Below are 17,887 nucleotides of genomic sequence, written 5' to 3'. Positions count from 1 at the left end.
TCAGTCCTGTTCTTTTGGGCATCATTCTATCCGTGCGCGTCTGTGTGTGTGACTGCGAAAGGGACAGAGAGCGTGCGTGTGTGTGGCAAACAGATGTTGTCCCAAAGCGCTTGGCTTTGTCAGAGAAAGAGAGTAATAGAGCATGTTCTTGTTTCTTTTATAAGCGCCACTGATGGTTTCTGATAACCTACAGCACGTTCTGTGTCTGATTAATCGGCACAGGCTTGCCTATAGCCCAGAAGTTGTGCGCAGGTATAGAGCTTTGCATGAACACATTAATAATGTCAGGTTGGTTCTGTTGTGGTCACTGTAGCTCTTTACGTGAGAGGACGCAAGTATCCAAACGAGATGGCCGGTCCCGGGTTTGACACAGGGGAGGCTGCATGAGAGCGCAGCGCGGCTCCAGCTCTGGTTATGTGTGTGTGTGTGTGTGTGTGTGTGTGTGTGTGTGTGTGTGTGTGTGTGTGTGTGTGTGTGTGTGTGTGTGGTGTTGTGAGAGAGAGAGCACACCTGTGTGCGTGAGTGTATGTTTTTACCACATAATTGTGCGTTCATATCCCTTCTCACTTTTGTTGTGATTACTTCCTCTCCCCGCCTTCATTCAGAATATGTTTCCACAACGTAAATGGGCTGCAATCCTATAGGCTTGGTTATGTAATTGATGGCTGCACTGGATCGTTTGTTTTCTGAATGGACACATTTGGAGAACACAGAGCTGAGCGTGCAGCCCAGTGCATAGCAGGAATCAAACATTTCACTTTGATGTGAGATTTCAGCTGGGCATGATTATAAATCTGTCCTATTAATTGGAGCACATTGATTGACAGGCTGCATGTGGGTGACTAAAGTAGAAATTGTATTGTCACATGAACGTACACTGGATGGAATACCCTTCATCTGAAAAGAAACTCCAAATAAACTTAATATGTGTATTTTTGGACATTTTATTGTTTGATGAATTGGAGGGTACTTGTCTTATGTGTGAGTGAGCTCTCACCAGGACTTGATGTTAAAAACTCTCGTTTTATCAGCACATAGGTGTACAGTAGCTGCTGAGAGAGAGACAGCCATTGTGTGCCTTGAGAGTGTTTGTTGTCCAGAGTATCAGGTGCCTAGTTTTATCTCAGTTATGTCACTAATGAGTATTTATATGTATATATTCCACATGTACATTAATATTCACTGTGTTAGAGCCATTGCCATTCGCCAGCTTTCTGTGTCACGGCTAAAACCCACCCATGACTAATGAATATTTAAGAGCATGTCTGCAGACCAAAAAATTCATTATTATATGAAGGAGACCCAGCATATAAACTGTAGACCTCCCCAGTTAAAGGCAAGGGGGGGGGGCGGGATGGGGTGTTCAGTAAATCCACACTCAGCAATCAATCCCAATTTTCTTTTGGCTTCACCATCTTTCACTCGTCCTCTTTAGCTTGTCACCCTCTCTTCACATTTAGCCATTTACTATTGACCAACAAAATTGCATAATGTGTCCGCAGTATTCAATTTTAAAATGTGTTTTTTTTTTTTGCACATTTCTCCCACCTGATTATTTGGATTTACTTAAGTGAAAATATGTAAGTAAACCATGCTGTACTAATGTAATGAGTGCTTCTTTGGAAAAGACATAACAAAAAAATCAATCATTTTGTGCTGTTCATGCACACAGATGGCAGGACAGTAGTCCAAATATTTTTAAGCGCAGCAAAGGCACTGTTGCCCAAATAGGCAACATAGAGACATCTCTCTGAAGCCTCCGCAACGCCACATTTCTGGTTATTCCTTCACCAGGCTTTTAATCCTGGTGGCCCATAACCCACATACTTAAATTTAAAAAGATAAGTTCATTATGTTGTTTCAATGCAATTCTCTTGAAAAGATGTTTACGCTTTGGTGGTTTATTGGACAGTATGTAGTGGAAAGGACGGGAGAGGTGGGAGAGAGCATGTAATATTGATCATGAGTGGAATTCACCTTAATCCACTGTTCATTTGGCATGTATATTGTTAAGTAAATTGTATTTTAAAATCTATTATAATATTTTATGTATCATACAAATTGTGTAAATTTGGTTGCAAATGTAAGCATACACTGGCATATAATAATAAAATAATAAATAAAATAAATAAATACATTCTTGCATGCAGCACCGGTGGATTTTTACAGATGAAGTCAAATTAAAATTGTAATTCATACTTCTAAGTAGGGTATTTAGTATTTCATAGTATACCAAAAGACGTAAAAAAGAAATATGCACTTGAGTCCATCCTGGCACTTTGTCTACCCCAGTTGAACATATTTGGCAGCCATTTTGGGAATGCAGTAGAGATCCATCGATATAACGAGCCACTTTGTGGGTTGCATCCAGAATGTCACAGTGCTTCTTAACAGCTTGGCCTTTTTGTCTCAGACAGTGTTTATCCTTTTCCCTCCTTTTTGTTCCTGTATAATTCTCGTTAGAAGAATATTCCCCCATGGAGCAAAACTAATCTTTGATGTGATTGCCAACTGAGACTGTTTTCAGGTGCACATCTTTAAGGAAATGTTAAGTCTTATACTTAACTACAGAATAACCTTTAAGCCTTTAGTAGACTTAATACTTAAAGATTTGTTTTTGTTTTTTTAGGAAGAACGCATGAAGTTTCTCACCTGATGTTTATTGCAAAGACTGCTGTTTTACAGCAACTGTAGTGTTTCATAATTTGAGTCCCCAGTTACCATGGCAACCTTAACAAAAACTGAGATACCTCTAAAGCTTCAGAGAACTGTTATTTTGTATTAAACATGTTATGCCTATTAATTTCCCTCGTATCTCTTGAACATAGTAAAATATAATCTAATTAGTGACTACTAGCTAGCTCTACCTTGGTGGATTGTTAGCATGCATGGATTTTTGCAAACGAGAAATTATTGGCAGGCTAGCTGCCTCCTGGCGAACTGGCTTGGATCCTTCTACCCATAAAGCACCTTTTTTTCACACATAACATGCTTCTCTTCACATTATATTATAATTTTCATTCTTGGAAATACCAACACAATTGCAAAACCTATTGAGAATCCGTACAAGTTGCCTTTGTAATTACGGACAGAATTTCCCCTTCAGCTGCATTATGCAACACAGAAATGCTGTTCAGATGAGTTATGGTGATTTCCTCCCAGCTCTAACACAAAAATGAAAAAATAAAATGGTGATCATTTTTGCCAGGATAAAAACATTTTGGAATAAACTAAATGTTCTGATTTGGCAACCGGTCAGCTATATATTATACTTCCGTAATCCTTAAAGAAGACTTTCATGACAGCTGTATGTCACATTTTTGTAAACTTGCTGAATTTGTCAATCCATTGAGCAGGATTTTTTCAAATACTCCCCTTAAGTAAATTAGGTAAATTGGCAGAAAGAATATAAAAGACTGGTCACGGAAATTACTTTTATATAATGGAATTTTACTCAAAACCTGATGACTTTCACAACATGCAGAAAACTGACAAACCAAACACTTTAAGGCATGTTTTTCAGTTTTCAAAGGACTTTTGTTTTGGAATCTCCCCTCCCTGCAAGTATCACAGGAATGTGTAATGAAAGCACACATTGAGACTGAATAAGTATTTATGAATGCTGTTGTCAGGAAGCTTTTGTTCGGTTCTAAAACTTTATAAAGTCTTAAGAAACACAGTCCTTTGTTCTATGATAGCTTAGATAGCAAAGATAGCAAATGCAACACTGTTTAAGAGTGACTGTTTAATATTTACAATATATATATATATATATATATATATATAAAAATGAACATCCCACATGGAACAGTTCAACACACACTTGGCCCAGGATAAGCCTGCTGTGTCTTACGTTATTGTTCTCACATAAATGTGGTACAGCACCAGAATTAATAGACTCTTGTACAGTATAATTATTATAAAATGTTGTACTGTAAATTACATGAGGTACAAACACAATCCAGTTGTCGGTGTGGCCATGTGTTTCCAATACCTTTGCTGAAATTGCTAACAGACTATTGATTCATGTTTCTTTATATTTGCAGTGCTGGTTTTAAAGCTTTTCATTAAAAGTCATCTGTTTTAGGAACTGTGCTGTATCATCCAAATATCATGTAACAACTTGAACCAGAAGTTGTTTTTTTTAGATGTACGCAATGTCTTGTAATAATGCATTTTTGAATCCTATATACCGCTTTTTTTGGCATGACAGGCATTTAAACTTAATTTGTATTCCCTCTCTTTAAACTCACACACACAAACACACACACACACACACACACACACACACACACACACACACACACACACACACACACACACACACACACACACACACACACACACACACACACATAGGCCCAGGCATTCAACTGATGTGAAAAATGTATCCTGGATTCTAATATTGAAGTTGTATGTTTGCCAAGGTGCATGTGTGTCCTCAGTTCACCCTGCTACCCATATGGTTTTCTACAAGTCATGGTGAGATCACTGCCTAGTTGAAGGGGGAAGTATCTTACAGTAAGACGGTTTAAGAAAATAAAAAAGTAACTGAGTCTTCAGTAACTTTTTAACCTATTTTACATAGAACGAGTGCTGTGTTTTCTCTGCTTCTATCTTGGCTTCAGGAAGGCTTTTTAAGCCTTGTGCCAGTAAACAGCACTCACAGCAGCCAAAATGTTAAGATTGTGCACAGTCTCACTCAAGGTACATCGGTATGCACTGTGCAGTGGGTAAACTTAGGGGGAATTATTTACACAATAGTATTTGTGTTGGGGTTTTATCACAAAATGAACATTGCTGGAAGTATTTCGACATAATCTAAAATTGTATTTAATTTTTTATTGACTAAGTTATTATTATTTGTTCTGTACAGCTACAAGAAATCACTGTTAGACAGACATTCTTTCTTTTGAAGTAAATTCTTTAACCAAGAATATTCCTTTTAAATATTCATTTTTATCATGAAAATAAAAGGAATATCTGCTCTGATACTGTCTACATTGTTTATTGCTCTGAAAATGACCTTAATTAAGACAGATTTCAAAATAGACTCCCTTCATCAAGCTGGTAATCATTATTAATTTGACCAAAAGCTCATTGTAGAAAAAAGAATGTTTTTTGTTCTCAGACTGTTGCCGGTGATTTACTACAGTTGGTCCACGTGACGAAGGAAGATCATGTGTAACCTGTTCAACAACGCAAAATCTTTTAGTTGTATCAAAGTTGCTTGTTTAACAATACTGACATTGCCATTAAAAGTTATTCAGATTATCCTGGTAACATCAGCTCTAGTTCATAACACCTGTATTACATTTTCAGCACAGATGCAGTCCATGTGTCAGGCTTTAGGAGATGTTAAGTGGTTAGTGCACCAATGTAATAGTTGTCAGTTGTGGCAGTCTTGGCACTTTGAATAACATTCTTTGTGGCAGTTGCTATGCAAACTAACATTAAGCTTATTTTTCTATTAATTATTTCTATGAATAGATCAACCAACATGAATGCAATTTAGGAAAAATGTCTTTGGCCTTTGACTGCAGTAGGCTCTGCTGTTTGCTTGTATCTCGACGTTCATTCATTCACTAAATATTTCATTTTTTGTTGTGTTCAGGGTCATTTCCCATATCCCAACATGCATTGAGAGGAAGGCAGGGCAACACCCTGGGCATGTCAGGGGCTAACACACTCACAAAAGTAACAGGAGTTAGTCATTGAAGGTGTACTTTTAGATTTAATTAACGTAAAACGAAATGAAAAATCTCAACCTTCCTCCATAAATTACTTAGAAGTAGCACAGCCTGTGGCATGGTTTTGGTAGTAATGCTACCAGAAACAGCTGCTGAGCTTAGGTTACACTCTAGGGGTTAGGGGCTATAGATTGTTACAATCTAAGATAATAATTCTGCTACATTCAAACAGACCACACTGACCAGCAATTCATGTGCATTAGCGAGGCCAAAAGGCCCGATGATTATCATAAACGGAGCTGATGGGTGGTCATGGGATCTCTCTGCTTTGTGCTGTGAGTTGACTGTGTAGTGACCCTGCTTTCTCTACGTATAACAGATCAGAGACGACAACCTCAATTACACCAACATTAAATCATAATGGATTGTGGGAAGTGTAAAAATGGCTGAAAAGACCAAGTAGTAGACGAATACTCAGCCCAAGAGGCATCACTTTCAAAACACTGTATATGTCTTTGCAACAGAGAAAGGTATGATATGATCAATGTTAATGTGTGGGGTTAACAACTTATAGCATGCTATAGAACTGGTAAAACCACACTGCACCATTGTTTTTTTTCCCATCAGTGGGAAATAAAAGTAGGTTGTCACACAAGAAAACCTGTCTGCAAAACTAATTTACTACAGAATTTTACATAACCATCACAAAGCACAGCCTTAAATAAGGAAAATATTGCTCAAACTTCGACACACCATTTTACTGTTTTTTTTTGTTTGTTTCTGATGCAAGTGTTACACACATCTAATTCATTGATGATAAATGTGGCTCATATGAAACTCATAAGAAGTGTCATAAGTTGGATTTTACAAACATTATTGTAACTTTATGTGTTCACTTCTTGTCATCAGATTTTAGGGCTGTTGTTGAGGTAGGACATGTATAGTTTTCTCCAAATATGTAGTTACTGAGTAACAGTGTGTGTCTTACAGTATTCTTTGGATATAGTAAGTAGCTTTGCAAAATGACTCTACCTGTTATAAATGCCCTACGTTAGCTGATACTCTCTATATATTACTGACCTTATGTTCTTATTGAAACCCTTTTTTCATGAAGCCGTTCAGTGTGCTACATTGTTTATTGGAAACATTTCAATCAGCTCACATTTCTTCTTTTTAACTTTGTCTTTACTAGAATGTCACTGATACGACACTAAAAGGGGTGAAATCTTCAGTTTTCTACCTTTCTCTCATTTCTTGGTTGGCTTGGTTAACAGGGTTGTCTTGCAAAACAGTATTTTATGGATAGTTTCTCTCCCCTCCGTTGGACTAACAAAAAAACCTTACCTTTGTGCCAGCCTTTGTTAATTTCAAACTCCGCTGCTGTATGTTTGAGTCAGTTTATCTAACTTGTATTGCTCAGCCAGCCTGCAGCCCACTGGACCAGAGGTCCTAGCCCTTGGTTAAAGTGTGTATAGGGCACTCATTTGGTCGACTGTGTTTCAGTGTGTCAGCATTTACACTTTTAGATGGGTCATATGTCAAATGAGCTGACAAGACATATATAATCTGTATTTACGACACTAAGCTTGCCAAACTATAAATACACTAAAAAGTGCTAACATCCATAAGGCTCAAATTAAACACAGAATATCGTTATTGAGTCATCTGGATTTTATATGTTCACGTAATGAGCAAAATCTGTAGTTGAAGAAACAGTATGCTGAAGGTATCGTTAGTTTACCTGAATAATGACTCACTATTATCTCAGCCTGATGGCATGTGGATTGTTGTTGCTGTAGCTACAGGCTGAAGAAGTATGTTACATCATAAAACATTTTGCAAAGTTTAATTTACTTCTGCATAGTTAACAAGCAGCATGTTATCAGTTTTGTAGCACATCATTTTGTTAGGCTGGTGAACCCTTTTAAAAGTATTGAGCTTGCTAGATTCTGGGAGAGAGGCTAGCTCGCTGACCGTTGAAGCACAGACCAGCTAACAGAAAGTGCAGGGTTGTGCTGAACTGCTTAAAGCACCCTCGTGCATTCAGCTTTGTGCGGGACCACCTCGGCACTGGCTCGTGCACCCTCGTGCCACTGCTGGTGAAAAACATGGTACAGAAGTTCTGAGGCTGATCACAATCACATTCACAAATGAGGAAATAATGAAGTAGTTGGTGGTTTCTTCAGATTTTTCTTCACTGACAATCTTATTCAATTACAGGTTCACTCACCTCATGCATTGACTCCTATTATCAAATTATCATCACCTATATACTGCTATAATGTCGTAATAACCTTTTCATAATTCACTTAGCACACACACACACACACACACACATATAATATATATATATATATATATATATATATATATATATATATATACTACAATCCTATAAGTTTTGTTTATGAAACCCAGGCTTGTGTGAACACCATTTATTTTTCTGTTTCCTGAACTTCTTTTAAATAGTGAGTGTGTTAATTCTGTTTTGTCTTTTTAGTGAAAAACATTGTATGTACTTAACCTAAATGTATCCCCAGGCTGTGCTGCACTCCACAGTATATGCTTGTTAGCAGAGGTCTCACACAATCCTCTCATAATTCAGCACAAAGCATCTTTGTCATGCTTTATCTCCCAAGGACATAAAGTCAGGAGACACTTTGTTTCTCTCGGCGATATAAAGGTGCTTCAGCCCCTCTATTCTACACAGTTTGCTTGTTGAGGTTTTGCTTGCTTACAGTATTTACCATCCAGGCATAAATAGACACATATGAACACAAACATATGAGTTGATATCTCTTGCCAAACAGAATTCCCTAACTGCCCTTCATCATGATACACAAGTAATGGATAGAAAAGTCCTGTATAAGCATCTTTGTAGGTTCATGAAGATCTCTCAATGGCCCGCGAGGTGCTTTTTTGGAGAGGCAAAATGTCCTCGACATGTGTAGTAGCTGTAGAGAGGCAGTTGCTGTGGACACTTGTGCCTAAATGATAACTCTTGAATTTAGCATTATCTGCTTCTGGGGTTAGAGGTGTTTTGGAGACTATCATATGAGTAGTCAGATGGTTCTTCTTGGTCAAATGCTCATTAACAAAACCCCAGCCAATTGCCAGTTATAAATGAAACATTTATTGCCCCTAGGGGAATTTGCTTTCACAAAGAGCATACATACATGATAGCACGTATTATAACAGAAAAAAAGTTATCTTGAGAGTGTCCCTTTAAGCACCAAAGTGAGATACTGTCTTTATAATTTGAATGGCCATAAGCCAACATTGGCTGTTTATCTTTTTTTGTCCTCTATGCTCTTTTTGGAAACTTCATAAAATACATTGTGGAACATTTACTGATAGCACTAATTTGAACGTTTGTGTGCCTGAAAAAAGTAGATTAGAAGTAGATTATCCTCCCATCTGTAAATAGACAAAGGATCTGCTATGGATAACGGGTGGTGGTGGGTGTGTTTTTGACAGAAAATGACGAAGTTGAACAAGCTGTCCTGTCAAAAATATATTTAAACTGTTCTTTACTTGTGTAATGGTATTGTAGTGTGTGTTATTTGTTTGCTTGAGGAATTTATTTGAAAGCCGCACATCCTGTCACATTTCATTGGCTTTCAGTTGGACTGAATGTGTTATCACATTGATCTGCTGTGCTATTTGAGACATTTTAGTGGCAGTGGAACTAAACATGAACAGTTAGATAATATGTATGGGGACTATAAAGAGTTCCCAACAGTTCCAGTTAGTGTATGATGCACAGAAGTGAATGAACATAATAAAGTTATTCAAGCAATCTCGATTGAGCAGTGGCCATAACATTACACTGGCACTCTGTAATTAGTTCACAATGCTTTGACCAAGTAAGAGAGCATTTGCAACAGGAAAAAAACCAGAGAATTAATGCATATTTTTAAACTGTCCCTGGCGGTGAGCTTGAAATCAAAACTGAAGTTGTGAAGGAAGAGTCACTGGTCTGTGTTGTAGGTGAAGAGCCAGTTCAAAGTACAGGAAGACATTCATGTCGAAATTGTTAGGACAACCGGGTTTATATGTAATTCATAATCATCATCAGACATTTAGACATTGGTGGTGATGTTATGTTGCACCATACAATTTCAGTTAAGGGAGAAGGAAGGAACAAAAAAAATGTTTCAAAATCTTGGCTCAACTTGTCAACAGCCTACGTGCTTGTTGATGGTTTTCAGTGACTGCTATAAAGGCAAATCAATTACATTTTGAGACTGTGAGGTGTTTTCTGCTGTGTCTCCTGAAGTGTGTGTGATTTAGGTGCATGAATTACCTTACCTCTTAATTGCTTCACACGTTATAGACGAAACATTTGAATGTTATATGAGACAAAGCGAGCTAAATGAGTCAGATTGAATCCAATGTGTCCAAGGGCCGAGATGAATATTCAGTCACCTAAAAGAATATTTTTTAATTGTGCCGATCAAAGGGAACCAAGACACAATTAGCTGAGGTTTAATTTAATTTATTTTTCAGAAAAGTCTGAGATGTTGACTGATTACAGTGAGTTGCCGCTGTAAATTGTTTTGTCAGAGGAGTGAAATTAACGTGCGGTGTCTTTATTGAACACACCTTGAAATTATCACTTGTCAGATTAACACTTCATCACTTGATTATTGCTTAAAATGTCCCAGCGTACTCGCCACACATTTACATTGTGTACTAAATTACATTAGATCACGTATCCGGACCACACTATTAAAGCATGATTTCTAGTAGTGTATATGCTAATGCACTTGGGCTAAATGGATGATTGAAATTAATAATTACAATGTTGGACAGCGATGGTTAAGCAGCAGAGATTTCAAACAAACTCATAAATTACTATTAATCAGGTGTAACACAAAAACACTCTTGATCTGCATCAGATTCATGGAAGTGCTGTATGCACATGCATGGACATGAGCTTTTCACAATGCCCCTGGCCCTTTTGTCTCCTGATTTAAATGTATCAAGAGCCTTGAATATATGCTTGTAGTGTGTGTTGTAAGCAGTATTTGCATATTCAGGATGTATATTATTCACATGGCTGATACTGCTCCTTTCATAAGCATGCCTCTTATGTCTGTTCTCAAATCCCATCCCCCATCCTCACCATTTTACCCCCCCTCCTTCCCCCCCACCACCACCACCACCCCTTTGATTAACTAATGTCCAATTCGATGCAGCGTATTTCATGAGCTTGTCACCTTATACAGGCAGCTGATTAACCTGGAGTCTGGCTGGTGAAGTTGCACCCCTCGTTTCCCTGTCTTCTTTTTTTTTTTTTTTTTTTTTTTTTTTTTTTTGCCCCCCTCTTCCCCACCCTCCACCCCTCCTCAGTCTTTGTTGTGGCGGCAGCAGCAGAGCATGCATTGCATTGGCGGTCTGAAGCATTGTGTCTGATTTCCAGCAGACAAACTGACCTCTGGGGATTTATTGACAGCAAACTCCACAGAGGCAGACACAGAGCTGGGAGCATGGAGAGGCAGGGGCGGAGGGTGTTGGGGAAGGTTCGTAAGGAGGGAGGGAGGGAGGAAGAGGAGGGGGCACAGACGGAGAGACAGACGGAAGAAAAGACGACGAGTGAGTTTCAACGTGATGAAACAGGAAACAGGTAGAGGCAGGCACACAGAGAAAGGGATCAATATGAGGAGGGAAAAGACACACCCCAAATTTTGTTGAATTCAAAAAATTTTTTTTTTGGTGGAGCGTTAGGAAGTGAAAGAAAATGGCTGCCTCCTACAAGGATCTAATTAATTTTGAAGGATCATCAGCCCCTTTAGTCCAAGGCAGGGTACAGGAGGGAGGGAGGGGAGGGAGGGAGACAGACCCCTGGGCTGATTAGAATTCACTGCAGGTAGGCGCTGGCTGCTGCTCACCCACTGTGTCACGGCTAAAATGGAATCACTGTTGTGAGTGGCAGTCTGGGCAACTGAAGCCTGCTTCCCTTGGCCTGCTCCTTTGTTGCCAGCATTCACCTCACTTTACCCCTTAGGCAGGTGGATTTACATGTCTGGATGGGTGAGGGAAGCCAGATAGTGAACATATATGTATTTGCATTGTCTAACAGTAGGCACACAAAAAAGGCCCATGGCACCAGAATACACCAGTTACATCTCAAGCTATCCGCTGCTGAAAAAAAAAAAAGGTCAATTATTTGCCACTGCTATGGATTCTAGCATTTTGGCTCATGTTTGTGTGCAATACTGTAAAGAGTAGGCTTAAACGTGATATATGAGCCAATTTTTTAGTGCAAGGGTTACACCTGCAGTTGGGTTTATGATTTTGTTTAGATCTAGTTTGTATGTTAGGTATTAGAAAAAGGCTCATGTTTGGGGTTCTGACTTTTATTGAGGTCAGGTCTATGATAAAAGGGCCAAAGGATACAGTTAGAGTTAAGTTCACAGCTAAAGTTAGTAGTTTAATTTTAGATTTAGGGGTTAAGGATTTCACTGTAAAATATATTTTCTGTCCTGACTAAGACGGAAGAACTAACTGTGTGTGTGTGTGTGTGTGTGTGTTTGTGTGTGTGTGTGTGTGTGTGTGTGTGTGTTTTAGTGCCAAAGAATGATTCGTCTTAGTATCGAGTGATCACCCTCTGCTGCTAAACACGCTATTACTTGTCTATATCTAATCATCAGATTTGTTAGTTGACAAGGACATTTCAAGAAAAAAAGAACATGTCTCACTGTCAGCTGTGCACATAGCTATTTTAGTTTTTACACTTTATCCCCTCAACTTTGGTTTTCTCCCGGATATTCTGCTTCTCCGTACTAAACTATAGAAAAAATAATCATCTTAATTGACCATTTTGGAGATCTAATATATCAGTTACCTTGACACCTCTGTGAAAAAAACACAGAGGTCACTTGCTTAAAATCACATAATTTTCATCTGTAGATTTCACCTCAGTGTCTCAAAGCGGGAGGTGTGTTCTTTGAAAGTACTTGGGATTTGTAAAAGAATAATGAGTGTCAGCATTAACGTGCAGGTGTGGTCAATTCCAAGCCTCATTCTGTTAATTTAGCAACACAGTGTTGTTTGTTAAAGGAATTATGATTCTTTGACTTTTGTTAATAATTTGAACATTTTTATGTATGCATCGTGTTCAAAAATACTCACAGAAACACCATGTATGTGTAAACTAATGTATATGTCAAGGTCACCAGTGGTGGAAAATACTTTTTTCTTATGGGACACAGAGGAGTGTTGCTTGAGGACTTTTGTCCAATGATAATAGAGTATTGTAGAGAGACTATTTCCCATAGGATAAGGGGAGATTTGTTTTTGGCTGTATTCCAATCAGAAAGGATTTCTTTTGTTCTGTGACAGTATAAAATCAATGTGCAAAAACTTCTCTGTGGGAGTTACTGATGAGACCTTGATACTTTTTCTCTGTAACTCACTGCAATTAATTACATAAACTTTTGCAATATATCACTTTAACCATCTCTATGTTCTCTGTGCTTCTGTGTTTGTATATTGAGTCCTACAGTCCTACATCACTGGAGAGGCCAGAAAATCTCCATAACATGTTACTGCCATTTCACAGAGAGCTCTTGATGTTTGTGTTGTAGCCAGTGTGAAAGCTATGAAACGTTTTTTACTCCTTTTACAAAAAAATATTTAAGAGTGTCAGATTACACTTGCAATCCCGATCCAAACTCCAGTAATGGAATGATAAATATTCACATCCCAACACGTGGAGTAATTTCCGGATTAAAGCTTTGTTGGTTGAGATATTTGAAGGTACTTCGACCAGTATGGGACACATAAGAGATACATTGTAAAGGCATTTTCCACTGGTTCAATGCATTTTTATTTCAGCCTGTATGACCTTAAATGATACCATTATATGTGGCTTTAATGTGGTCGGTTTGCTTATCACATGCTTAATGTTGTTGAATGCCTGTCTTGTGTTTTTCAATGAATGCCTTGTCTTTTTACCTAATGTGTGACTTGTTTTCTATCATTACAACTTCTAACATCTGCTCTATGTCTGTATTGGACATTGTTTTGTTTAATTTTTTGGATTTTAAAATGAAAAAGTGTACACACACACACACACACACACACACACACACATCTATCTGTGACTGAGACCTTTTCTGAAATATTTAACCTGGGTAAAAAATAAATGAATTTAGATCTTTTTCTTTGTAAGGGTGTGGTTTTGTTGCTCTGCGGCTCAGATAACTGCTGAGAGAAGAACTGGCTCTAATACCAATATTATTTTTAACCTTTGATTTGTAATTGGTGGTCATGTGCACACAGGAACGTCCATTCGTCTTGTTTTAAAAACTCTTCACACATCTGTTGCAGTGTGTCGGTGGAAGACATTTGTGTTACTGTGGCTCCCGGTTCATTAAGGGAGTGGCAATATCGACGAGGCAGTATGTGGCATTAAGATTTGTCTTTGTCTTTTCTCTCCCCCTCCAAACACTGTGGCAGAGCAACACATGATTTGGACAGAGAGGACTGACAGCCTTGCCTAGCACCTGGCCTCTGATCAGCCATCTCCACCAGCAAACTGAAGCTTGACCTGCACTTCATCACCAGCCACACAAGCATCTTCGGAAATAAACGTCATCTAACTGTGAGTACTGGACTGCTTCAGTTTTAATTTTTTCCCTTTACGTGTAACTTAGCTGGAAAAGAGCATTAATACTTTATGCTAACACTATTGCACTGCTTCTGCTGTACCTTTTAGCTCAATTTTAGTCTGTTACTATCAAATATGGTTTTATTGTTAGTACCACTGTTCAGTTTATTTCTATTCAGTGTATAACTGCATTCCAAAATATAAACCATTTCTCCACATGTTCAGGTTTTTATTCATTATATACAGTAGTTAAGTTATGTTTTGATTCTGACATTCCATCACCAATATGTTTTCATAAATATATTCCTTGACAAACACAGTGTAAATGAATTACCTATAACATTTTTTACATGGATTTGTACAGTTTCCAAGTTTAAATGAGGACATTTATCTTGGGTTGAAGAAAAGGGCTGTGTTTAATAATTATTTAAATAAGGTCAACCACTTTAATTAAGTTATACTCACACATTTTTATATGCTAAATAAATTAATTCTACAAAAATTATGGAAACCCACAATTTGCATAATTCTTACACTTACTACTTCTCTAATTTAGATTTAGATTTTCAATTCTTTTCACATCTAACTGGGGAGAAAATCATCTTGGGTTATCTTACACACTGATCACCCAGGTCACATCTAGTGTATTCCTAGGATAGTTAGGAAGCGCCATCACAGTGAACACATGGCTAACAAAAGAGGCCTGTTGTCATCTAAGCCCAGTGCACCACCTAACGGTGGCTGGAGGAATTTCAGGAATACACATAGAGAGAGAAACTTGTAATAATTAGATGGGAACCATTTTAATTGTCCTTCACCTCTTCAATGTGGAATTTTGAAACCACCATTCAAGAGACAAATTTTGAAATGATTTGATTCTCATCCTAAATTTATGAGACTGGACTGAGAAAAACAAATATTAGAATTACCATATCTTTATTATCGTTTTAAATCTTATATCCTTTTATAACAAGAATCAATATTACTTATCATATATTTAATTGATTGTAGTACAGTGACACGGTTGTGTTTTCTGACATACAGCCAAAAATCTCCTTGCATGCAAGAGAGCTTTTTTTTGTGATGCATTTGCCCGTAAATATACTATTACATAGTGTATATTTAATTATTCAATTACACAGTTGTATTACTCCTAATATATCACTAATACTGTAAACCAACAATGTAAATATATTGTTGAGAAAAAAAAGTTTGTTTTTGTAAAACAAAATATTTTAGGTATATGGGTGTATTTAATCCAGTTGAATAATGTTGTGATTGTGTGTGTCAAGAGTTTTTTTTAAGTCAGGTGTGTTGCTTCCTGCTTGCAGGTGACATCAGTTGCAAGGGGATGACCGAGCGCATTCATAACATCAATCTCCACAACTTCAGCAATTCTGTACTTGAGACCCTCAATGAGCAACGCAACCGTGGGCACTTCTGTGACGTGACTGTTCGGATCCATGGAAGTATGCTGCGAGCTCACCGGTGCGTGCTGGCTGCTGGAAGCCCCTTCTTTCAGGACAAGCTGCTCTTGGGCTACAGCGACATTGAGATCCCTTCTGTGGTCTCAGTGCAATCCATCCAAAAGCTGATTGACTTTATGTACAGTGGGATTCTGCGGGTATCTCAGTCAGAGGCCCTGCAGATCCTAACTGCTGCCAGCATCCTACAGATCAAGACCGTCATTGATGAGTGTACCCGCATCGTGTCCCAGAATGTGGGCCTGGCTGGGCCGGGGGGGTTCCCTGTTATACCAGGAGACTCTGGTCAGGAAACGCCCCGTGGCACGCCAGAGTCTGGCACCTCTGGGCCCAGCAGCGACGCAGAGTCAGGTTATATGCAAGCAACATCACAAAGCATGGACCGTGCATACACATCACTGTACTCATACCCTGGCCTCACTCTGCAGAACGGCACCCGCGAGCGTCCCCTGTACATTAACCCTATGTCGATAAATTGCGATCCGACTCTCAGCACTCAGAAGGACCAGCAATCTCAAGATCCGCCCTGGATGAACCGCATCCAGGAGAGATCTCAGCAGGTCGACCGCTTCATCTCCACAGCAGAGTCCACCCACTGCCGCAAGCAACCCCGACCGGTACGCATACAAACAGGAGGGATGCACATAAAGCAGGAGGCCGAAGATGAGTACAGCTGCTACGATAATTTGGACTGCCAAGATGACACTGACCATACTGAGGGTGTGGAGAGTGAATCCAAGGTTGAAAGTTTTGACTCAGGGGTGAGCTCCTCCATCAGTACTGAGCCAGATGCTATGGAGCAGCATCCGTACCTGACGAGCTTTAGCCGAGACGGGGGCGGGGACGGTCATCCCGGTGAAGGAGGTCCAGTGCATATAGAGGTCAATGACTCGTCCCCAGAGCAAGTGCAAGACACAGACGACGGGGACACATCCCACAGCACTAGTGACAGTAGCATGATGCAGCCCCTGCCAAACTCAGTCATGTCCCAGGCCCTGCCAAGTGCCACGCACTACATGCGCCAGGTAGAATCACACACCAGCAATCTGAGGATGCCGCTCACCGTGACCAGCAATTCCCAAGTGATGGGCACTGCTGGAAGCACCTTCCTGCCCACACTCTTTCCTACACAGCCGGTTAGAGACAACAAGAATTTCCTTTACCTTCCTGGCCAGCAGCAACCACAATTTGTGGCTGTGCCGCCCCCTGCTATGCCATCATTCCCGAACCCCATGTCGGTACAGCAAGCGCCAGCTCAGCAGCAGCAGGTTGTAGGAGGAATTGGTCCGGGGGAAAAGAAGCCCTACGAATGCACTCTCTGCAGTAAAACCTTTACTGCTAAACAGAACTACGTCAAACACATGTTTGTCCATACTGGTAAGTCAAATTTTCTTATTTGTAGTAAATATGTCTTTAATGCTAGTAAGCTTTGTTAAATCGTTGTAATTTCTATATAGTAAATGTAGGCAGGAGTTTGAGGTTTGTTCACACTGAGAAAGTGACAAAATGAATACTTACTGTAAAACAGTGAATATTAGTCCATAAAACATATAGTGTATAGCATCAGTATGTTAGCTGTGTTTTTATACTTGAAAAGTATAAAACACAGCCTCAAAAAAAAGTCATTAGGTCACAGTTGACTAGTATCATTTGTTATCATTTGTATCTGACTTACAGTGCCAAAAGACTGCTCATGCAGTACATCATTACACTGTGCACTGCTTTCCTCTAGCACTGGAAGGCTTATCAATCATAAACTGTAGAAATCATCATCACAGAAAGAATTAGATATCATATAATTAGATGATCTCATAAAAATTGCCTACTCAAATAGCCATTCATATTCATTAGAATCCATTGCGTGTCCAGAACCACCTGTGACTGCTACTTCAAACCAAATGTCCCAGTTTTACTCACACAATTAGATTGATGACATATTGAGAAGGAAAGTAGCTGATCGATCAATCCCATGAGACAAAATCTTAATGTCTCATGACAATCAATGACTGATTACCTTTGCTAAAAAAAATTATTCAAAAACGAACAGGATGTCAGTATGATTTAGCATAATATTGTATTGTTGTACCAGCAACTTA

General features: G+C 38.9%; 1 protein-coding gene across 2 annotated transcripts in view; it reads left to right on the top strand.

Moving 5' to 3' along the window:
* zbtb20 (zinc finger and BTB domain containing 20) overlaps positions 1-17,887 on the top strand; it is a 32,319-nt gene that overhangs the window by 1,625 nt on the left and 12,807 nt on the right. For both annotated transcript variants that reach the window (XM_039777821.1, XM_039777820.1), the window contains exons 2-3: positions 14,157-14,301; positions 15,639-17,168. In XM_039777821.1, the coding sequence (XP_039633755.1) occupies positions 15,659-17,168 (1,510 nt within the window). In that variant the 5' untranslated portion in view covers positions 14,157-14,301; positions 15,639-15,658. The remainder of the gene's footprint in view (positions 1-14,156; positions 14,302-15,638; positions 17,169-17,887) is intronic.

The sequence above is a fragment of the Perca fluviatilis genome, chromosome 16 (assembly GCF_010015445.1).
Source record: "Perca fluviatilis chromosome 16, GENO_Pfluv_1.0, whole genome shotgun sequence".
Classification (NCBI taxonomy): Eukaryota; Metazoa; Chordata; class Actinopteri; order Perciformes; family Percidae; genus Perca; species Perca fluviatilis.
The sequence above is the reverse complement of the archived record's forward strand: the minus strand, read 5'-3'. Positions and strand labels throughout refer to the sequence as shown.